At 37.9% G+C, this 25150-nt stretch overlaps 2 protein-coding genes and 1 long non-coding RNA gene across 5 annotated transcripts; 2 read left to right on the forward strand and 1 right to left on the reverse strand.

Moving 5' to 3' along the window:
• Positions 1-1886: 1886 nt before the first annotated feature.
• Positions 1887-14909, reverse strand: LOC147874764 (RAC family serine/threonine-protein kinase homolog). Of its 3 annotated transcripts, XR_015533711.1 has the most exons (6): positions 14741-14909; positions 13278-13393; positions 12967-13077; positions 10976-11053; positions 4073-4189; positions 1887-3844 (listed from the first exon to the last, which is right to left on the reverse strand). XR_015533711.1 is itself a non-coding variant. In XM_087343233.1 (5 exons), the coding sequence occupies exons 1-5, from the start codon at positions 14907-14909 to the stop codon at positions 4145-4147; spliced, it is 519 nt and encodes a 172-aa protein (XP_087199359.1). In that variant the 3' UTR covers positions 3991-4144. The 3 variants fall into 3 exon arrangements, 2 of the variants coding, with proteins under 2 accessions (XP_087199359.1, XP_087199358.1); XM_087343233.1 differs by lacking the exon at positions 1887-3844 and having other exon boundaries at positions 3991-4189; XM_087343232.1 differs by lacking the exons at positions 1887-3844; positions 4073-4189 and adding an exon at positions 8813-9376.
• LOC147874765 (uncharacterized) lies at positions 4182-8520 on the forward strand. The gene is made up of 2 exons (XR_015533713.1): positions 4182-5977; positions 6059-8520. It is a non-coding gene; the product is annotated as an uncharacterized LOC147874765 (long non-coding RNA).
• Positions 14910-18514: 3605 nt separating the features above from the next.
• LOC147874766 (uncharacterized) lies at positions 18515-20209 on the forward strand. Its single transcript, XM_087343234.1, has 2 exons — positions 18515-18646; positions 19622-20209. Exons 1-2 carry the CDS (start codon positions 18557-18559, stop codon positions 19979-19981), a joined length of 450 nt encoding a protein of 149 aa, XP_087199360.1. The 5' UTR covers positions 18515-18556; the 3' UTR covers positions 19982-20209.
• Positions 20210-25150: the final 4941 nt, after the last annotated feature.

The following is a 25150-nucleotide window of genomic DNA, read 5'->3' on the forward strand; positions in this document are numbered from 1 at the left end:
ACGCGGAAAAAGCTCACAGTACAGAAATGTTACCTTCAAACATGTGCTTATATGATAACGATGATTTTATTTGAAAACTATTACGCCTACTTAAAGTAAGTAAAGTGTCAAATTACGTTTAACAGAATGGAAGAGAAATTGGTGAACTCTCTTTAGTGAATTTTATTACATTGTAAACGGGATATTTCTTGAGTTTCTTTTTGCATCACTGCAAAAAAATCAGTGGAATCGAGTGAGGGAGGGGGAGGGGTGTGTGGTTGGGGGTGGTGTGAGGGAATCGCAATCAGAACTTAATTGCTCGACCAACTCCAATCACGTTCGCTGTTAGGACGACACCGCCCCAATAGAAAACGTAAAATATTTATTATGTAACGTTTGTATTACACTCGTCCACAGTTCTAATTGCTTTGTGTCAGTTTTTGTTAAAAGACGCGTTGTTGCTGGCCGGGATTGAAATGTCGACGATGTTTTCTGCTTAAAGACTTGCAGATGTGCAGGCCCCAGCAGCGGCCTCTGTCTGATATTTTCATTGCCTGACTCGCAGTCGGTCTTATCGTGCGAAAGACCACACCCAAGTTAAAATCCATGCAATAATATTTTAAAAACGTCTAATTAAAGGTTTAGTTGCACATTCCTCTAGTTCGCAAACTTGGCTTGTTCTGCGCAGACAGAACTGCGCTGGCGTTACAAAAGCCTGAGGTCGCAAATCAGCGTTTTGCGTGGCATACCACGAGTACCTGATCAAGTTTCGAAATCGAGGGGATTAAAACTGATAATGTATAAATGAATGCATTTTCAGTACCTCTACTATGCGTAAACAACAATAGTTAAGCTTCTAGCTCATCGGAGACTAATCTTTCACTGCCCTCTCAGCTCCTGGCCTACGCCCTCCGCTGCAATGTACCGGTGAATGCCGCGCATCTGTCATGCGCATGCGATGTGGCGCGAATTTTAAATATACATACCAAATTTGAGCAATTTTTTCGCACCCTTGCACAGCGCATCAGCAGCTGAAATTTTGTGTACATTCATTACTACATGGGCTCTGTAGATAAGAAAAATTTCAGGTGAGGTTTCGGCATGACCAACCTAACCATTCCCTTATAAGACCCAGAAGAAAACCATCTTCCAGCCAACCGTCGTATTTAGACAGTCGGCAGGCGCTATGTCTGTTTCAGAGTCTGGATCTTCAGTTGAAGACATGATACCACCCACAACAGGAGGGGAATGTTCCCCAGTTCAAACCGCCACTGGATCGTCATCTTCAACACCACCTTCACTTATCCAACATTCTGATACCGACGTTGCTACCAACAGTAATCACAAAGGCAAGAACCGATTTCAGTGTGTCACACTGCGAATTGCATATTGCCTTTAAACATTTTCCCGAAAAGATGTATTCACACATTCAATGAATGAAATTAAGACATTTTAATAAACTAAACCTTCCGCTGTTTTGTGTATCAGAATAATTGGAGAGACATGGCGATGCCATCTGTTAAGTGTAGACCACATTAGATTCCCCTCATAATCACAACACACGAATATAGACGATGATGTTACTATTCCGTGTTACAATGTATATAGGGCAGCCCAGGGTATCGGCTTTATTTCGTCTGGAATGCGTTGCGATCTACCGGGACCGGGTGAAATACCATTAGCACACAGCACAGGGTCATGTCTTGTCAGTCAGCGCCATTTTGTGATTACAGTTTCTGAAATAATCACCCATGCTGGATTTTGCTTCTATATTTTACAAATTTTTCTCAACTTCCAGTGAAGGTAAGACCTATTCATTATTCATATCCACTTTGTTGAATGATGCATGTTATCTACCTTTCCATTCAAATTGTAATGACGTTTTTTCCTCAGAGGAGAAAGAGCCATCATCAACATCTGTGAACATGCATTTTATATGAGTCCAAATTTTGACCTTTATATAAAATGACGAAAATAATTCTCTGATTCATATTTGAATGGATTAGACATCTTAATGCTTAAACTCTATCTAAATATTGTAGATCTAAATTAGGATGCTTTAATTATGGGTTGTAGCACTGTACAGTCTTGGTAGAATTTTACTGATGTTTCAGAGGTCCTTGCTACCTCCAGATGGAGGCAGCAAGCACTTGTGACTGAAATCTCACACACATGAATTCAGTTTCTGAAGTAAATTTCAGTAAAGCTCATCTGTATTAATCTTCTCCAAGTGAAGTTTCTCTTCCTATCAAATGACAATTGTAATTGTTTAATATTATGTTCTTTTCATCCTTTCTGAATCATTTAACTTGGAATAATCTTACTTGTAAACACTGTCTTGAAATTGTAGTTTATTTTACTGCAAAGAGTTAAAGCTAACTTAACTAACTTAAGCATTGAATTCTAGATCAGTTTCCAAAATGACCAATAAAAATTAACATCCTATATACATATCATTTGAGTAAAAAGCTTTACATTTATCAGTAACAAAAATGTATTACAAAATCAAGCAAGTTTCATTTGGTAGCCTGACATAAAATCACAAATCACAGGTTGTACTTTGTGCATTATTTTATGGCTTTAACATTTTATATGTATATTTATGTGTGTGTTCATGTGCATCCCCCCCCACACACGGTGGAAACGTGATTGGTAAGACGAATTAATTATGTTTGTAGCTACCACATGATAGTCCATAAACTCACATATTTTAAAACACCTACTCGTTACAAAGTGATAAATTATTTAACATGTTGCCAAACTGTGATCATACTGAAATGGGACAGGGAAATTTATCTTTACCTTTATAGCAAGGCCATGAAAAATTAAGTTCGTGGGTTGCATACATCCTCCTCTGCATGCAACCCATGTGTTCAACATTAATTTTAAATTTAATTAAAACATAGAGAAGAAATTAGCTGAATTAAATATTCTTGAAAATACAGCTGTACTGGATGCAAAATATCTGCAAGCATGAGCTGTCACAGTAAGAGGGGAAAGGTCAAGGAGGCAGCAAAATGCCTTACATGTTACTGCTTGCCCTCCCTCCCCATAACTCAGCTGGCTAGAAACTTACACGTCAATTTCTAACAATTGAAAACTCAGAGTCTCTTTAAAGCCAAGCTAATTAACTAATTCAGATATGTTAACAACTTGTGCTCACATCATGCTTGACAGAATTGTGTTTCCAGCACTGAACTATATTGTAACTATAGCAACATGAAGATGGCTGTCGTGTTGGATGTGGCACTGCGCAGTCTGGTGCTACCATATACAGAATTTTCGTTGCAAATGGTTACTCAGGGATCTGTGCTGGGAACATCATTGTTTATTTCCTGAGGGTGCCACTAGCGAGGAATTTCCCGAAGATGACGAACCTCCATAAGCGGCTGGGTCTATCAGGTCATCATCCGGATGTTCCCAAGGCAAGCTGAAACGGGAACAAACTAATGGTGAAAGCCATGCTGAGGGGAGGGGGATGTAAGATCAGAGGCTACGTGAGTGAGGGACCTCCTAGCGCAAACACCTGGATTCCCTTTGTCCCTTTTGGAATACAAAGTGTTTGTATAGTTCTTAGATGGTGGATGACAATGAGAGAGACAGAAATAACTCATAAGGCAATGAAGTTGTAGGTCTAATAACATCTGACTGTGATCAAATTGCTTATAATAATAGTAATAATGACAACATGAACTCAAGAACAATAACTTTAAACGTTAACTGAATGACATTTAACAAAATGTGTGTTCAAATGTCAAAATATTAAAAACTAGATTATAAAAATTACTGATCTTGGGAGCTGCAACCAGGCGTCTCCATCACGGGTCTAATAGGGCATGAGTACGGGCGCAACATATGTGCATACCTGCAAAATTAATTACAGAGACACATATAAGTAAATTCAGTTGTAGCGGAACTTATGTATTAGCAAAGGACTGGGGACAGCCAAAGAAACTTTTAATTACTAAAACATTTTCATGGAAACATGGCCTTCAGCTTCCAACACCTGTTCCAAATGTAACAGAAACACCAAATATAAGCCCTGTTGCTATGCAGCACATTCTAAAATGTCACACAAAGTACTTTTACTTACCTCGTAATTGTCTTCACTCCGGTTGAAGATACTGTCTCGTATCTGACTGGACACTATAGAGCCGACTGGTCGTCATGGTGGGGGGCGCGGCATCTGGTATTTCTTCGCCATCATGCCCTGTAGGATGAAGCACAAATGTTAGTGACATGGACCAGACTGTTGATTGCAGAGTTAAAGTATAAGGAGGTAGAAGGGAGAATGCTTCGACGTAAAAGACCCTTCAATCACGGAGGAAGTACAAGGGATTGAATTGCAGTCTTCTGCTTGGATATAAACTTTGGACTGCAGTTACAAGGAACTTTGGGGACATCCAATCTTGCCTTCAAGGATCAAAGAAAATTGTTGACAATTGTATGGCATGTACTGAGAGACACCTTTGAAATTCTGCTCTGGCAATATATTATGCGTCACCTTTCTAAACCTTTTACTGCGGTCTTACTGCTTATGTACTGACGGTGATAGGCCCATCACATAAGTTATTTTTATTTGTCTGGGAATGTAAATTATGCTGAACTTTCCAAACAACGAAATTGTCCAGAATAGTGTCAGAAGGCATGAACTGCTCTGCTGTGCCTCTGTGCTTGATTTTCTCAGTACATTGCATGCACAAAGCACAGTTCAGAACAGAAACATGTGTATATTCTGTATTATTTATTATACCATGTCAGAAATGGGATAAGAACTCACATCAAAGAATGGATGCCACTTGATGTCCAGTGCGCCAAGTCTGCAATGTGGTTTCTTGTGCAGGAGGTTCCAGACAAGGTCTGCCACATCTGGCGACAACAATGTGGCAATGTCTACGGCAGGGGTGGCCAACCCGCGGCCCGCATGTGGCCCGCCTTGAACATTTTTCCGGCCCGCGAGATTCATCACACTTTTACAAAATATATTTATTTTATAATGGCCAAAGTAGTGAAAACCAATGTATTAAAAAAATACATTATTTGTGCATCCATATATTCAAAAATTATCTGTCGAAATTATGAGAAAAAATTAACTTTGATTTTAAAATAATATTCTTGCGAATATATGACAGATATTGCCTGTTTATTCATGAGTTTACAGTTATGAGTTCGCAGAATAATTAAACTATATTCTGCGAACTCATGATGCGCGTGCATCTTGGGACATCTAATATAACAGTGTAATACTCTTGGAAGTGCCTGAGGTAAAGTTGTTAATCGGCTTCCTTGGATGTTGTGTAATACGTTTGGGATTGTTCAGGATTCGCGGATAAGTTGAAATAACTAGGTATTCCAATTGTAGAAGATAGTCAGTTCGTATTTTCTAATAAGAAGAGTTTTATTCAAACTCAAGACAAGAACAAAGGTGTACAGAAAAGATGAACAGCAGGTTACACGAAGTTGACGTTATGACTTCTTGACCACCTTCTGATGCTGTGCCTTGGGGTCACAAGCTTATATACATCAAACGAGATGGGTGAACAGTCAGGTCAAGAGGTATGTCATTCTACTCAAATGCAACAAAAAATGTACCACTCCTAAAGGCCAGCTGCAAGCTACATGGGTCAGACGCACAATTGAAGGCGCCTCATTACGTCTGCTTAGACTCGCTGCGGGGGACCAGAACCTACCCCTGAAGACACAGCTGCAAGTTACACGGACCACACACTTGAACGTGCCTCACATTGTCCATGCTCAGTCTTAATGTGTGGAACGAGAACCTATGTTACAACAGGTTCTATGTTTCACTCTTAAGTGCCCTCAGTGACGCAGTGACCATACCTAGATACGCACAGTTGATTGTTGATAGCAGAGCAGAGCAGACTCTCAGTTTCAAGTGAAAATTTGCTTTTTGGTTTCGTTTTGTGTGCTGTGACTGCAGGATAATTATTTTAATATGCCTGTACTTCAACAACATATTTAAAACAACAACAGCCAGGTAATAACTCATATTAAATTAAAAATGACTTTTAATTTAACAATTAAAAATAGATATATTTAATATCTCTCTTATTTTCAGTATGACTGCAAAGAAAAGAAGAATAGTGGATGAAAATAGAAAGTATAGCGATGAATGGGAAGAAAAGTACTTCTTCATAGTTCAAAATACAAAATTATTATGTTTAATTTGCCGAGAGGTCGTTGCTGTATTTAAGGAATATAATGTTAAGAGGCATTACGAAACAAAACATAAGGATTATTTGAAGTTCGATAAAGAAGTGAAACAATCGAAGCTCAAGGAGTTTAAGTCGCAATTAAAGGCTCAACAAAAAATGTTTGGTGCAGCATTACAGCAACCTTCCAATATTGTTAAGGCAAGCTATTCTGTTTCATTTGTGATTGCAAAAAAAATTAAAACATTTTCGGATGGTGAATTTGTGAAAGAATGTTTGGAAGCTGTTGTGAAGGATATTTTGCCTGATAAAAGTAAACTGTTTTCGAACCTAAGCCTATCTCGGCAAACAGTGTCGTCGAATTAATGACATTTCAAATGAAATTATCTTAAAAGTGCGCGACAGAATTCGAGATTTCAAATATTTTTCCTTGGCATTTGACGAAAGCACAGACATTTCAGACTCAGCTCAGCTTGTAGTGTTCCTTCGTGGAGTAAATGAATCATTTCAAGTAACTGAAGAAATGTTAAATTTGATAAGTTTAAAAGGTACAACAACAGGAAAAGATATTTTCCATGCTGTTGAAAACTGTTTATGCGAAAACAACTAGAATTTGGAAATACTTTCTGGAACATCAACTGATGGAGCACCTGCTATGATAGGTAAAGAAAAGGGAGCTATAAAATTACTAATCGATAAAATAGAATCCAACAACAAAACTAGTAATTGCTCCAAAAGAGAGGATTTAATTATAATCCCCTGTTTGATTCATCAACAAAATTTATGTGCCCAAGTATTATCGATGGATCATGTTATGCAAGTAGTTATAAAAACAGTGAATTACATTCGATCACATGCACTTCATCATCGACAATTTAAGGAGTTCCTGAAAGAATTAGATTCTGAATATGGTGACGTTGTATACTTCAGTCAAGTCAGATGGTTAAGTCGTGGAAGATGTTTACAGCAGTTTTATGAGTTACGAGAAGAAATTGACTTGTTTATGAATGACAAGCAAAGACCTGTACCAGAATTAAGAAATGATGAGTGGTTATTGGATTTATGCTTTTTAGTGGATATTGTCGAAAAACTTAATCAATTAAATATATCATTGCAAGGAAAAGATAACCTTATAATCGATACATTTAATCACATCAAAGCATTTCAGAAGAAATTGTTGTTATTTGAATCGCAACTGAAAAGTAATAACGCTCACCACTTTCCATTGTTGAAAGAATTTAAGAAATCAAAATGTAACAATTACGAGGCGCGTCCTCAAAGTAAGTTTCCCACTCGTCCCACAGCTAGCAAACCTTATATTGCGCGAAGCGACTGTGCGTACGTGATAGAGCAATGACGTAGCATGGCGCATGCACTAACGGAACTTCCCGCGTTCTCACATTAGCATCGTTGCAGCTGTTGAAGATGGAGGTTCTTATTCCAGCTCCCGCCGACTGTGAAATGCGGTCAGTGATAACGCTAGGCCGCACACGGCTCGACGGACAGCAAGTCTCCTGCAGGAGTTCAGCTGGGAGGTGTTTAATCATTCACCCTACAGCCCGGACCTTGCTCCCAGTGATTTCCATCTTTTCCTACACCTCAAGAAATTCCTGTCCGGTCAGCGTCAGCGTTTTGAGAATGACAGAGAGGCGGAGATGGTTGTCACACAGTGGTTCCAACCCCAGGCGGCAGACTTCTACGACACAGGTATTCAAAAGTTGGTCCCACGGTATGACAAATGTCTCAATTCTGGTGGCGAATATGTTGAAAAATAGCTGGACACTTGCTGTATCTGTTGCAATAAATATTTCCATGAAATTGTGTTTTGTTTCTGTAAACGGCCCCAGGGAAACTTACTTTGAGGACGCGCCTCGTACATCAAATATGCAAAAGAAATAAGAAAACTTACAGCTGCTTTTGAAAGCCGATTCAGTAATTTAGAGTTAGACAAATACAACAAAATTTTTGAAATATATTCATCTCCCTTTCATGTTAAAATCGAGTCGGCCCCAGAATATCTCCAAATGGAACTGGTTGACTTACAGTGCAATATTGAATTAAAACACATTTTTGAAACATCAGAATCAAAAATAGATTTTTTTTAACACTTACGTCACAAAAGAGAAATTTTCCAATTTCAGAAATCTGGCACAAAAAGTTGTTAGCGCTTTTGGTTCAACTTACACCTGCAAATCGTTTTTTTCGAAAATGAAATTGACCAAACACAAAACACGCTCAAACATAACGGACGCTAACCTGCAACACCAATTACGATGTGCAAATACCCAAATTGAGATCGATTTGCAAAAGCTAAGTGAAAGAGTGGAGAAACAAATATCGCACTAGTAAAATAAATATTTTTTAATGATTTCATTATTTTTATTTCATTCATATTTATATATTTTTTATATTTAATTTTTAGTGCTATATATTTCTTTACAATGTACGCTTAGTATCATTATTATTATATTATCTATGTTTACATGTAAGAATAATAGTAAACACAATAATAATAACTCATTATGTTTCAATTTTTCACTCCAAAAAAATGTCTATAGTGTATCTAAATCTAATATGGGGATATATAATTTTATATGTGGCCCGCGGAGTTATGATGCATTTCCAAAGTGGCCCGAAAGATCATTTGGGTTGGCCACCCCTGGTCTACGTTGTCGTGTAGGATTTTACTGTGAAAGACAGGCCCATTGTACTTGCCATTTAAAACATTCTTATTAAACATGCTATGAGAATTAGTATTTCTAATGCCTGTGGCAGTTCCAGTAAACTGCTTAGTTATGTGTAATTTGCATGGAGAAATCTGATGCAGGTCATACAAGAGTCAAGGAAAATTGTACTTGTCAAAATATGTTAGTTCTTAGCTTTTGCAATACTTTAGTTTACAGACCCCTTACATTTTATTGATGTCCTGCACAAATTTGCTTTCATAATGTTTGTGCTTGCATTTTGTTTCCTTGCCTAAGGCTGATTATTCATATGATTAAAATGTGCACCTGCTTTCCTGGCATTGAAATAGACAGTAATGTAAAGGTATCTGCATGTAACTGTTGATACGAGACTGATGTTCACAGGGAACACGTTCGTTGGGTCACCAATACTTATGTGTAGAGCGTTTGCAAATCCCTTTTGTTGGCATCAAATTCAAAGGGCCTGTGGCCTGCCAACATCTCATATGTGACAACTCCCACGCCCCACCAGTCGACTTCCTGCAACAGTTCAAATTGCAGCCATTTTCACTTCATCACACGGTCAAACATTTTCATTAGGGTCTCCAGAATCAAGAAAAAAATTGTGGAAGGATCTGCATTGTTCATTTCTTGTCTCCAGTTTTATATTGAACGTTCTTGTGTATGGCTAGTACTCTTTCTTCATTTATCTGTTTAATATAGGAAGAGGTTTGATTCATATTGACATGGAGACTGCTGACTTTTCTTACATTTTCCTATGAATGTGCAATGAGAAACATGGAAATCATTTGGTTAAGCATTGTAAGACTTGAGGTTCTCACAGCAGTGAATATGAAGATTTCTGTCTTCTGGGTTATTGCGCTGTGTAGTCTGGTCGATGTTAACCAACGTTTCAGAGGTCATACTGCCTCCGTCATCAGGGCGATGAATATGCCAATAGGGTGTGAGGAGTTGGATTTTATAGGCAGGGAAGTGAAAGGTGTAGCCTGCCCCGAGCCAATGGGAGCAGGTATGGGAGTGGACCAATGGTAGCACGTGGGCGAGGGTGGGAGAGGGAGAGAAAGTAGAGAGAGAAAGTTGAGTGTAGTTGTATGGATAAAGGCCCTGAAAAGGGCCGAGTTAGTGGTCTGGTTGGTTCTGGCGGCGCACTCTTGCTCGTTCTCGGAGTCCTCGGAGTGTGTGGATCAGAGGCTTCCAGGACCGGCTCAGGTGAAGTCCATCTTCCCTGTTAAAGTTATCAGGATGAAGTTCGATCTCGAAGGCTTCCCTGATTAACCGGTCCATGTAGCCTATCCTCTCCTCAAAAACCGGCTACATGGACCGGTTAATCAGGGAAGCCATCGAGATCGAACTTCATCCTGATAACTTTAACAGGGAAGATGGACTTCACCTGAGCCGGTCCTGGAAGCCTCTGATCCACACACTCCGAGGACTCCGAGAACGAGCAAGAGTGCGCCGCCAGAACCAACCAGACCACTAACTCGGCCCTTTTCAGGGCCTTTATCCATACAACTACACTCAACTTTCTCTCTCTACTTTCTCTCCCTCTCCCACCCTCGCCCACGTGCTACCATTGGTCCACTCCCATACCTGCTCCCATTGGCTCGGGGCAGGCTACACCTTTCACTTCCCTGCCTATAAAATCCAACTCCTCACACCCTATTGGCATATTCATCGCCCTGATGACGGAGGCAGTATGACCTCTGAAACGTTGGTTAACATCGACCAGACTACACAGCGCAATAACCCAGAAGACAGAAATCTGGTTAAGCATTGTTTAAATACTCATTATATGTTAAGCAATTCTCAAACTATCGCCTGTGGACAGACTTGGTAAAGCTAACAGGAGCATTTTTATACAGTTTGGTTGTGGAAGTGCATAAGATTATTTTACATTTCCTTCATACCTATCAAATTGTTGTGAGTTCGCCAAATTTGGTAGAATGCTTCTATGTCTCGTGCTGTATACTGATTACTTTGATTATGCATGTGTCATTGCGAGCTCCATGAAGATTCCAATTGTGGCTCCAAATCCTCAGAATTGCCTTGCCTTAATAGTTTACATTAAACTTACAATGAGCTCATTATTCTTGCACTATCAGGGTATGAGATACTCACAAAGCTGTATCCATTGCCTTGCAGCATTTCTGGGGCCATGTAGTAGGCTGTCCCACACACGGATTCTGCATGTTTCTCCTGATGAAGGAAAAAGCATTTTAAATAACCGTAAAAGAGATATCAGACAGGAAGCAACTAGAAATTAACTGTTTGGTAACTGGAACAAAGCTCTGAGAATTCACTACTTGGCGTTAAAATCAGTCAATTCCATCATCTGCTGCCCTCACAACCTATTTCTCTAAGATCCCTCTTAACACTGTATTCCCATCTGCTCCCCTCTTTTCCAAGTTAGCAACGTGCAGGAGTTTCTCCAATCTATATTTTGCGGCATTTCCTCTCTCCCTAGATGTCCAGCCCATTGTAAGTTAACTCCACAAGCTCCCTATCATAACAATACTTGGTAAACTGTAAGAAACCACATATTTTGTATATTTGGATACACTGCACGGTATGCAAGGTTCTAACACATATTTTTTTCATTAATGCTAAAAAATCTAAACTAACCCCAGTTTGAACGAAATTTTCTATGACTCTGGTATACAATATTCAAATTGAATTTGGTATTACAAAGACGCTAGTGAGTCTAATGAAAATGTGCTTAAATGAAACCTGTAGTAAAATTCGTATAGTTAAATATTTGTCAGAGTCATTTTCCACCAAGAATGGTCTGAAACAAGGAGATGCCTTGTCTCCATTGCGCTTTAACTTTGCACTAGAATATGCCATCAGGAAAGTCCAAGATAGGCAGGAGGGGTTGCAATTGAATGGGTCACTTCAGCTAATTGCATATGCTGATGATATTAATTTATTGGGTGACGATATAAATACAATAAAGGGGAACACAGAAGTTTTACCAGAGGCTAGTAGAAAGGTGGGGCTAGAAGTAAATTCACAAAAAACTAAGTATATGTTAGTATCTCATCAGCAGACAGGATTATCTTAGGGTGGCTAATAGATCCCTTGTAAGTGTGGCAGTTCAAATACTTGGGAACAGATCAAAATGATACTCATTAGGAAGTTAGAAGGAGACCAAATACTGGAAATACTTGCTCCTTTTCAGTTCACAGTGTTTTGTCTTGCAGTCTGATATATAAAAACCTAAAGTTTAAAAACATACAATACAATAATTTTTCCTGTTTTGTATGGGTGCGAAACATGGTATCTCACTCTGAGGGAGGAACACAGATTGCAGATGTTTGAGAATAGGGTGTTGAGGAGGATATTCGGGCCTAGGAGAGAAGATGAAGGGGCATGGAGAAAACTGCATAATGGTGAGCTTAATAATTTGTTTTCCCCCCAATCTCTTCAGGGTGATTAATTCAAGAAGAATGAGATGGGTGGGGAATGTGGCACGCATTGATGGGGCAAATGGTGTTCATTGGTTATTGATTGGGAAGCCTGAGAGGAAGGTCCACTAAGGATACCTAGACATACATGGGAGGATAATCTCAGGCAGGATCTTTGGGAGATAGGAGTTGAAGGAGACTGGATTTTGTTTCCCCAGAACAGTGTCCGGCGAAGGGCTTTGGTTAATTCGGCGATGAACCTTCGCGTTCCGTAAGCCATCTAGTCATTTAGTTAGTTGGACTAGCCCCTTGCTCTATCCTCCTTAGCATCCAGTGTTGCCCTTTCTTTAAACCACTTGTTAACTGATGTAGTTTCCGCAAAGTAAGAACCAGGCTTATTTATCTAATATATTTCATATCTGTTATAGTAAACAGCATGTTAATGGTGTATGAATTGCATAACAGCAATAATTTATGACACTCTAATAGAGCTATAAGTATTAGTTCTGAGTTCATCCCCTCTAATTGAAAGACCTTGTGACATTTGTTTACACTTTTTCAATTAAGGATCGCTACATAAAGATTTTGTCCTCCTGTAAACTATGCAGTCTTAAACAAGGAGTAGTGCCAGACAGAGTGTGGTCCATGTAGCCTATGTGACCCTGTAAGTAAACCCAACAAAAGATAAGGTGGATTTAACTTTACCTTTGTGTGGCAGTTGAAGATTTTACACAGCCCATAATCACAGACTGCGATGTGGCTGCGTGCATCAATCAGTATATTTTCTGGTTTCAAGTCACGGTGTATGACACCGATCTGAAAGGTATGCTGCTTTTTAATGTGGCAGTACTACTATTTTGCATTTCTGCCTTATATCGCTTTAACTAAGAAGTCATATATACTGTTATTGTTGTTTACCACAGAAAATAAAAATGACATTGAATAGAATATAAAAGTTATAGCCTCACATTCACTTAAGTAGTTTAATGCGGACAAATGAAGTGAAGTCTGCCTACCTGATGCAGGTATTCTACAGCCAGGACTATCTCTGCTAGGTACAGTCTTGCTGCAGTCTCTGTAAACTTGCACCAGTAACGCAGCAAATGGTACAAGTCTCCACCAGGATAATAGTCTGGAAAAATAATAATGCATTATTGTTACTGTAAGGACACTTCATGATACTAGGGGTCAGTGAATACTACTGCGTTATCTGTTGAATTTGACAACTGTGTTACTGCAATTTGATCCTCTGCAGAAGACTGGAAACTGAAAGATTGTTTACAAAGAAGCAGCAGATTTGTTCGTCAGTGGGGATAGAGCACAATCTGTAGACGGTCCCGTTGTACATCTCTTTGTGAGACAAAACCCACAGCCCATGCAGGACACTGCACTCGATGTTTGAGAAGCAAATAAATAATACGCTGGCCCTTCTTCCTAAGGTCCACATGAAGGTTACTCCTTGTGCTACCCATTCTAAAACGTTTCAGTTGTTATTGAAACTTATTTTACTGCTATGTACACTATAGGCTACTATAAACAGTTATAAATTCTGAGTAAACATGATTCCTCACACAAAACATGAGTGATAGGACAGTGTGTTAACACCACAGCACGCAACATGTGTTGACTGAATCATTCAAACTGATGTACACTCAGTACACCAGACCACCTTGCTCAGCAGGAAGATTTGCCATATCATACATATTGTCTGTCTAAAGTAATAACTATCTCAAACTTGAAGGCATCCTGAATGTGGTCCTAAAAATATTAAACGATACGAAGAACACTCCCTCTGTTGCAGGTACTGGCAGTGATCATTGAATTAAAAAGAGAAACTAAGAAATGCAGAATCTATAAAAATGAGGTGAAATGCTGAAAACTAATGAGAGTCAGCTGTTGATTTCTCTTGTGTGTTTAATGAGGGATGCGCATCTCTGCAGATGGGCACTTGTGTATGAAGGTCAAGCTAGTTCTTCACTCAGATAGACTGTACATATATCAGTAAACTTTCATTGGATTCACAAATTAGACTAACTACAGGATGTGGAATAGGGGACATACAGATAGATGTGTACAAATTAAAATATCAATTAGGTTTCATGGAAGATAGAGGTTTAATAACAATTTTAAGATGTTGCACTAAAAGCACTGTTATGCAGAAGATAGGCCTAAGCTAATGATGATTTATAGGCCTAAGTACAGCAAATTTGTCCTTATCCATAATACTTTTGACACTAATTGACAGACTTTTGATGGTTTTGATTCCAGCAGAGTACACATATTCTGAAAACATGGAATGCTAGGAATTTAAGTTTGAACCTGGTTCTTATTCTTTGTGTTATCAGGGTGATGTACCTCTGCAACTATGTAAATTTTACAGTATTACTTGGCACTACTACGCACTGACACTTCTGTTGTTAAATTGTTCAATTTGCTTCTCAACCATCCTGGAATCAGGAATTGTTTTTCATGTACTCACCAAGTGCGAGACACATCTTTGACTTTGTGTTGAATGCGTAACAGAGTGCTACCAAGAATAGAAATTGGGAGCAGAGTTGGTGGATGTAGCACTCCGATTGGTATTTTTCTCGGTCGCCTTCAACGGGGATGTCCATGATTTTCATCGCATATGTCGTGTTGTTATCCATGCCGCAGTTCTTCCACGCCTTATACACCTTTCTAAAACCTGTAACAGTACAAGGTTATGATTCTTGTTGCTTTCTGCTAAATAGTGGTCTCAGGTATTTGTAGACTGTCCATTTATAAAGATCATTATTGTTTATAAACGTTTTGTGTAATATCAAACATTAGTGTAATTGTGTGCATTTAGTGCTAACATTATGAATTTGTGGGTCTTTATCTGTACCAAGATAAAGACACAATGGTTAATAATGGTTACCATTTGTCAGTCAACTTTTTCCAGATAACATTCAAGAAAATAGTCAGCAATGAGAAACAGAATGATATTGTTGGCAAAATGTGTTTTTGGTTTAATTTAAGCATAAAAGAATTTTGAGTTGTTTCCAACTGTTCTCAACCACACCATGACGTCTTGAAGCAAGAAAATATTTCGGATGCTTCATTTTGCTCAAACATTATTAATAAAGATTTGATTCAGGGTTTGTGAAGGTTGTGGTTAGATATATCTATTGATCATAATCACATGTCTGCATACAGTAACAGCTACAACACAGGCTTAAATCTATTATGTTTTGCAGTGACACATTTCATGCTTCCAGATCAGCTGTTGGTGCTACTGTTCTACTGCTGTAGCTAGTACTACTTCTACTATTTTGCCCATTTATCTAGAGGATTACAGATAATCAGGCCTATATTTATCAGCAGAGATAGGCACGACTAATTTGGCAAGTGCTAACGGAAATTTATACCTACCTCCTTCCCCTAGAAGTCTCAGTGGTTCGAAGTCTCTCAGTTCTGTTGCGTAAGGCCGTGAATTGTTGGCTGTAACAATGTATTAAAATTACAGGCATGTTCTAAGGCATCCTACCCATACAGCATGATTTAAATAATTTCCGTAGTACGCCACATATTATAATTTGCCCATTGAATGGACCGTCCATCATAATTGAAGAGGAATGTTACCACAGATGGTGGTGACCTTCCTGATGTATTAAATTAAAGTCTGTGGGACTTGTGTAGTAGGCAATTGTTTAAATAAGTGATCTGAAGTTTAGTTGTCTCTAAAATCAGCCTGTAATTTAAATTGAAGTTTATAATACTAGTCTATATTGTGCCGTATATATTGGCATTTCCACTTCCTAAGAACTGCTCGGATAGTACTAATGATAGTTCTTATTTCTGATGGTTTCTAAAAATTATACATTGACCGGCATTAGTCTCAGGAAACAAGGCATTGACAAGATGTCAAATACACATAAGATATGACTGTTTTGTGTTTATTCACAATTTTTTGTGCAATAACAGATTCATATGAAGAACTTATAAAATACGGTGCAGCAATTAGTATTTGGACGGCTTAATTATAGGTTCAGTTATAACTTAAATGCCAAGCATGGTCTGCTGTCAGAATGTAAAGTGTAATTGTGAGGTAAGTGGTCAGAACTCAGGTCTCATACTGACAGGAGCAATAATTCATGTACTTGCTGAGTGTTCGAACCAGTTAGGAGATGATTTTAATATTATCTTCCTATACGTAATGCTGTTTATAGTGCAGTCTGGTCAATAATATTTAGTGTGTATATTCATTTTCTAATTCAGGGACGCTGGGTTTACAACTTCATGGTCGTTGGTGTGGTACCATCCAATAATAACATTTTCAGTAGCATAATGTGGTCATGTTCTCCACTGCAGGAGATTATGATCATTCTTAAATAAAAAGTATTGTGCTCACTTGGAAAATATTTGATATCGTTGCCACTATAAGTTGCAGCCTACAGTTGGAAGATTAATCAAGAGTAATAACAACACCTGCATATGGGAAGCTGTGGTCAGCCATTTCCAGTCATCTCAGAGGCTCAAAACATATTTCCCTAAAATCCATCGTAATGTTGCCATGCCACCTCCCCCACGTCAATGAAGTGGCCAGTTACAATAAATATTCTTTCAAACACAGTACATGCATGCCTTGTGTGTATATATTATTGAAATGCCCATCTTCCTTCCTTTTATAATCGTAAGAGTAACATGAGCTGCACATAACCAGCGAAATTTGGTGCTATAGTGTAATAATTGTCAACTGAAATCTTCATTCAACAATATTTTCCTTAGCAGTTTGTTTACAGACATTTGCAATTAACCATTATTCTCGTAACAGATTAATGCATTAGAAATTAAAGATAAGAAATATGAAAACATTACTCCATTCTTCCACACTTTCACAGTTTGTTGACACTTTGTCAGAAGACGGCATTCTAAAATTTCCATGCAAGAAATAGCATGTTCATGAACTTAAAAGCAGGAATATAAATATTGTCATCTATGCTACATTGTATGAGCATCTGACACTTCCTTTATATAAACCACAAATTAAGATATAAATAGATGATAAAATCTATTAGCTCAGATATGTACCAATTGCATATGTTGTCTTGGCATCAGGAGCAAAACTGTCCAGTATCAAACATTTTACTGCCTGTCTTTTATGAGCCAAATATCCCCCTTGTTAACAGCAAGCAACACAAAATGATAAGATGTTTGGTCACGTACCTGAAGGTCTGTCTTCCGTGAAGTCCTTGTCCCAGTTCTTGAGACTGTCGTCGTCCCAGTTTTGTGTGGCACAGTACGCCAGTGTGATGTGATCACAGCGATAGCTATATAAGAACTTAAAACATAGGGGGGTATGTAAGATTTGAGGTTTACACAGCAGGGAGTATGAAGATTCCTGTGTAAGATTTGAGGTTTTCACAACGGTGAGTATGAAGATTTCTGTCTTTTGGGTTGTTGCGCTGTGTAGTCTGGTCGATGTTAACCAACGTTTCAGAGGTCATACTGCCTCCGTCATCAGGGCGGATATATTTAGATGGTCTATTAAAACATTAGACTGTGACTACGCTGTGATTTACAATCTAAAGGCCGCCATTCACGATCGCTTCATTCGTCCAAATGGCGCGGTGTCGCTCCAAAATTGTACCGTGAATGCGGAAACTGAAGTCCATTGGCGTGGCGTGGTGGGCTCGTTTGGATATTCTGTCGAGCCATAATCCATCCGATCGCTCCATCACTCCATCGCGCCATCGTATTGTGAATGGGGGAATCGGCGATCGAGCCACTCCAAATCGGTTCATGAGTGGCGGAAACGTGGTCCATTCTCATGCCAGTCTGCCACGAGCCTTCGTCCAGTCAAGTTGAAACTTGCATAATGTCGGGGCGTGATTTTGTTATTGATGTGATTGATAAATATAGAGAGTTGCCATGTTTGTGGCAGGTAAGTAGTGATGACTATCACGATAAAGCTAAACGAAGCTTTGCAATGGAAGAATTGGCGATTTTATTTAAAACGAAAGATCCTGCCGCCAACAAAGAAACCGTGAAAAAAAAAAATTCACTTAGAAGTTACTTCAGAAAGGAGCATAATAAGGTAAGGCTAAAGGAATACTATAATATTAATATTATTTCCACAAAGTATGGTAATTTTGAAGAGAAATAAAATATTCTTGTTACTTTTAGTTGCTTATACAACTTGAGTTTCATATGATTTATTAACAATGATGAAAATGACTGATTAGATCTCATAATTTCTCAGGTCAAAGCCTCACAAAAATCTGGTTGAGGACAATATGAGGTCCATGTACCTAAATTATGGTACTATGACCATATGCTGTTTTTGGAGGACCAGGACATACCAAGAAGGAGCCAGTCGGTTGATTCAATTTTAGACGGCATGCCTTTTGGCTATGAGATTGAGGTAAGTAATAATAATAATAAGATCTAAAGTAACTTATTTATTCCAAATAAACATACTTGCTTTATCAGTACACAAAGCACAAAGGGAAACAAAACATCACTTTTCTCAGAGCTAATATTGTTCAAATATTTTGATGATTATTATTGAGTCATCACGTTACTTTACACATGGTTTCATAACTACTCAAAGATTTTTTCTTGTCAATATACTGCCCCCTCACCATTGAAATACTCGCAAAACATTTCCCTTACTAATTTTGCTGCATTAGTAGCGTTTCCAGTGGGTGTGTTTTGCAGCGGTGTTAATGTTGACTCCATGTCAGTGCAATCATCGCTTTCTTCCTCAAAATATCTGGAGCTTTCTTTGCGAAGGAAATTGTGTAAAACACAACATGTTAGCACTATAAGATCTATCCTCTCCAATTTTAGATTTATGTTTGTGTTAAAGACCCTAAACCGACTTGACATTATGCCGAAAACACTTTCCACAATCCTCCTTGCCCTAGACAAACGATAATTGAAAATTTGCCGTTCTCTGTTTAATGTTTTTTGGCTATATGGTTTCAGAAAATCAGCTCTCAGAGCAAACGCTTCATCGCCTACAAAAACATAGGGCAGCTCAATTAAACTTCCACTGCATGTCTCTTGCCTCGGAATCTTTAGTTCATGGTTGTTTAGTTTTTCAAGAAAAGATGTGCTCCTTATAGCACCACCATCCGATATTCTCCCGTTCGTGCCCGTTTCACACCAAATGAATTCATAATTAGCATTCGCACATGCCATCAATATAGTACTGTGAAAGTGTTTGTAATTCCAAAAATAAGAACCACTTCCAGGTGGTGGTGTAATCCTAATATGCTTGCCATCGATCGCTCCCAGACAATGAGGAAACTGCCATTTTTCTTCAAAACCCCTTGCGATTGTACTCCATTCGCCTTCACTCTCTGGCATCTGAAACATAAAAGTTTATTTTCAGAATTTCGAAGAGAATCCTGCAGATACAGATGACAGCCAAAGCACATCATCCAGTGTTCCCTCGCGACCCTCAACAAGTGGCTTCAAAAGGCCGAAATCTAAAGCGGACCAGGTTTTAGAGAAAATTGCCAAAAGGATGGATGAACGTTGCAATGATTCACAGCAGCCAATTACACAACCGTACGACTCTTTTGGAGACTATGTTGCTGAAAAATTAAGATCAATGCCGCGAGCAATGGTACCTATAAGCCAAAAACTGATCAGTGATGTACTTTTTTATGGAGAGATGGAAAAACTCAACATGTCATCAGGGATCACAATCACTACCAAGGAACTGCACGCACAAATGAAAATCCTGTGATGTTAGCTTTCATGGATGCAGTTAGTAAGGACTATCCAAATGTGTAATGAGTTTTTGGCATATGGTATTTTCTGTATCATTGACTATTAAAGTGTTTCTTTTTTTCATATTTCATATTCTGTTTTATATTCTGTATTCTGTACTGTACTTTTGTATTTTTTGAATATACATTTTTTATGCTTGTACTGAGTGTCTAGATTAAAGAGATACATTACAATATGTAAAAAACGCCATTCAGCACTCGCATTTATTTTACAAATAAGTTAAAATATATTATGAGACATGTTTCGCCTCTTAAGTGGAATCATCAGTCATGTGATTCACGAACTAATTGAAACTAATTAAATGTAAAATACTAATTACATTTAGAAACTAATTAAATTTTAACAAATATAGTAATAATCCTGACCTTACCTTAAGGTATCCTTTCAAACACTGCAGTATTGCCCTGCAAGTCTCGGGGATAATTACTCCTAAACGTTGTGGAGAAGTAGCTGTCACATACTTCAGTTCTTCATAGTTCATGCCTGAAGCCAAAAATCTCAAAGTCGCTGACAATCTTTCATGAGGACTGATGCATTGTCTCATATTCGTGTCCTGTTTTTGTATCATAGGCGTGACTAGCCCCAATAAGCGGAAATAAGCACACTCATCCATTCGTAAATAGTTTCTCCAGTCTGACGGCTCCAAACTCAGTTCACTAATTAAATTGGCGTGACTTAAATTGGTTCTATTTACGAGCCATTGCTTTGACCACTTTCGTTTTGGTTTTCTCCTTTTAATATACAGGCATACTGCCGTAGCTAGTACCAATTCTTCGTCCATCGCAAACACCACTCACTTCACAGAGGGACAACAAACCGCGACTGGCGTGACGCGACCGTGAATGTAGTACCTCTTTGGACGACATCCGTTTGGACGTCATCCATCTGCTCATCACCTCTTGAGTACTCAGAGAGAATAGAACTTCCGGTTACTAGTTCTTTCGTTCATTGCGCAATTTCGATTCTCATTGCTCAACCAATCAGAAAGTGCGCGCGAATAAAAACCAATTAAATTACGATACCTAATCAATACAAAATTAACATAACTACAGAATCCAATTATAATAATATTCTTTATTTCGGATTGAATTTATAAAAAATATAGTATTTTCCTACAAAGTAAGCTATTTATACCCTATTACAGTAAGTGTGGGTTTTTTTCTTTTTTACATTGTGATCAGAGGGATATTATATATTACAGCCCAATAATTAAAAATATAGAAAAAATTGTACATGTGCTAATTTTGTACTCACACGTTGAATTTCCCGGCGAAATTTTCCACGTTTAGTAGACAATGAATATGCATAAAGGCATTTCAGGGTGTGCTGTGAAAGAGGTTGGTTGTAGCAATGTCTGCATCTAAAGCAAGCCATAATAGACTTCTGACAAGTGGTATATGGAATTTTTTCACTCCTCTCGAAAATAGTCAATATGCCACCTGCAATATTTGTAAGCAGAAGTTATCGTACAGCACTACTACAACAAATTTGAGAAGACACATGATGTCAAGGCATCCAACAGTATCCCTCAATGCCATGGCACATACAACACCAATAGCAACCATCACTGAGGTAAGTTATAAAATAGAATAATTATAGATTATACTACTAGCAACATTCTAAGCAATATATAGGTACAGTAAAAACTGGTTTATACGTATTTCTAGGGGAAAATTTTAAACTACGTAGAAGTAAATTTTTGAAAAAAAAGTTAAACATAAATAAAATTTAATATGACAATAGAAACTAAACATTAAAATTGTAAAATTTTTACAGCAAAGTTTTTTCCTCTTTTAGGATCCCTCCTTAGAAGACTCTGATGACCCCTCTTCTATGTCTCCTATTCAGCCTTCTGATGTGCCTAATATTCAGATATCGAGTTCAGAATCTGTGTCAGCTTCAAGCCAGCCAAATACTTCTGACAGACCTGCAAGTAATAGGCCTAGCTTCCAAACATCAAAATCTCTCCGCCAAAGCACAATTACTTCATTCCATGTCCCTAAAAAGTTGTCAGCAAGTGCTGCAAAGAAAACTGATGACAAACTAATGATGATGTTCATTAAAGATTATCAACCATTTAAAATAGTGGAAGATATAGGGTTCAGAGGATTTGTGGCTGCTTTGAATTCAGCATATCGGTTACCAACCAGACATGCAGTTTCCAGAACAATAATACCAGCCATGTTTTAAGAATGTAAAATTCGTACAAAAGGCTTGGTCAGCAAAGCAAAAAAGGTGTGTCTAACCACTGATTGCTGGACTTCTATGCATAGACAGAGCTTCATAGCAGTCACAGCTCATTTTATTGATGAGAATTTTAATCTCATATCAGTACTTCTACAGTGTGCTGAGATGCATGGTCAGCACACAAGTGAAAATTTGGCAAATGAGTTAAAGAAAATTGCTCATGAATGGTTAATTAATGAGAAAATTGTTCTGACTGTATCTGACAATGCTTCAAATATTAATTCTGCTATAACACAGTATTTAAAATGGAAGCATTTGGGATGTTTCCCACATACTATTAACTTAATAGTGAAAGAAGGACTGCAAATTCCTAATGTCCAAAGAATCATTTAAAAAGTAAGAACAACAGTTTCTCATTTCAAGAGGAGTACTAATGCTAATGAGAAACTCATAACTTACCAACAAAATAACACTGGCAGGCAAGCACTCAAGTTGATTCTCGATGTACCAACTCTTTGGAACTCGACTTATGACATGTTAGAACGATTTGCACTACTGGAGGAATCACTTAAAGCTACAATAGCATTAATTGATAAAGATCTTCCCGTTTTGTCTTTTGAAGACTGGAAGATAATCCGGGAATTGATACAAGTCCTCAAACCATTCCAGCCAGTCACAAAAACAATGAGTGGAGAAAAGTACGCCACAGCATCTCTAATCATCCCACTTGCAATTGGCCTGAAGAATGTTTGCAACATTCTGCTGAAAAAATAATTTTGCAAGGAGGTGCAGCAAGTGATAGAGTGCTACCTTAGATCAATACAAGAATGCTTTGGAAGCCTGGAACAAAGCACAACATTGATGGTCTGCACATTTATTGATCCTCGCTTTAAGATGCTGGCATTCTCTGATAAACAAATTTCAGAAAATGCCAAGCAGAAAGTGATTGCACTGGTTGCATCAAAAGTCAACCATAATGTTGATACCACACCACATTCACCAATGGTCACTACAGATGCAGATGAATTGTGCGTGTAGAATTATATTGACGTATCAGTTGCAAGAAATCCACCAACAATAGGTACAGCAACATCAAGAGCCATTGTAGAGGTAAATCGTTACCTTGAAGAAGCTTTTCTTCCAAGGAACGAAGATCCTTTGCAATGGTGGAAAGTGCATCAATTCAATTATCCACACCTCAGCATGGTTGTCCGTGAAATATTTTGTGCATTAGGCAGCTCGGTGCCTTGTGAAAGAGTTTTTTCAAAAGCAGGGATGCTGATTACCGAGCGTCGGAACAGACTGAGCAGTAAGAAAGCAAAAATGCTTGTGTTTTTGAATTGTAACGTGGGAAATGTTAGTTAATTCTGTTATTTTCTTCCATGCACAGTCATTAACACACACACACATATATGTATATGTGTGTGTGTGTGTGTGTGTGTATATATATATGGGGGGGGGTAATTAAAATATTGGTTTCTGGTGCCTTAAAATGTATTTATGCTAATGTATTTACCTTGTGTTCAGTTTCCAAAATGGCTGATTGCTTGCAACATACAATATTGTATAGGAAATGTTATACTTTGAAAAGAATATTAGTTTAAATAAAGTTAGGCGTACACCTAACCTAACTGTAAACTTTAATTTTAGATACAAAGTATTAAATACAATATTCTTGTAATAAAGTAATTTTATTTTACTTTTTCAATAACCATTATTTCAAATATAACTTACACATTCTGAATTTTCGACATGTTAATTTCTATAATTTTAGTATTCATAACATCAGCTGTACTGTAATCACACGTAAACAGAGCAGCAACAGACAGCCAATCATATTCGCAGTAGCATCACTGTGTACCACCACAGTCAACAGCGATGAGCTAAATCACAGCCATGACAGAATGCTGAAAGCATGCTCGCATCTCGATCATTGTTTCACTGCGTAAGATCACTGTGATTGCTCACTCTCAATCACACTCTCAGTCAAACCTGTGTTCACAGAAGAGCAGTTTAACTCATCACTAGTCTATACTTGTATCATTGTGCGACGAGTTTTAGTAACGAAGTATTCGCTATATCCGACAGATGTCGCCAGCGTGTAAGAACTCGTATCGGGGTATTGATTGGTATAAAACATTGTTTTTGGACTTTGAACTGTCTGTTTGCCTTGGATCTAATTAAACATTTTATGTATGATGTACACAATTAATAACAATAATTGACACCATCTGCAAAACTGAGTGGATACAGTCAAAAAAAAAAATGTGTTGCATAACCTCAAAAAAGTCTGTATAATTCAAAGAAAGACACCCAAGTATTTCAGTAAAGTTTGCAGTATATTCTTGTATATGTGTATTGTTAAACAGGACATGAGTTTATGAAACGATAAGTATGTGTACAACACTTAGAATGAGAATTGTATGTATGGTGCATAGACACTGAAAGTATTACTTCTAATTGAACTTGTTGGTGATATGACAATAGTACAAACAGTACATAATGACAGACTAACTCGATGACAATAGTTCCGAGGCTCATTGAAAATTTTCCTTTTTTTAAGTTATACTTTTCTGCATCAAGCCTTGAGAATTGTAAATGCTAGCTGCAAATGCAGATCTACAAGTCATCAACTTCAAATATCTCATAAACTGTTAAATTACTGCATCAGCAACATACACATCATTAGATGACATGGGTACATTTTTATTTAATTGCATGGATCTCTAAGGTAGTTGGATGGTAGTAGGATGTGTTATAAGTCTGAATAATACAAGTGCAATTTGTACAGTTGTAAAGAAATCACATAGTATAAGGGTTTACATAAAATACAAATAAATCCACCCATTAAATTCTGTTAATACATTATACTACCCATTATAATATATTATGACCAGAAAACTTTAAGAAATTATTTGTAATGTATTAATAACTGTAC

Source organism: Zootermopsis nevadensis, unplaced genomic scaffold (genome assembly GCF_977971745.1).
Source record: "Zootermopsis nevadensis isolate Lab colony 2312 unplaced genomic scaffold, Znev_1.0 Znev_ptg000005l, whole genome shotgun sequence".
Lineage (NCBI taxonomy): Eukaryota > Metazoa > Arthropoda > Insecta > Blattodea > Termopsidae > Zootermopsis > Zootermopsis nevadensis.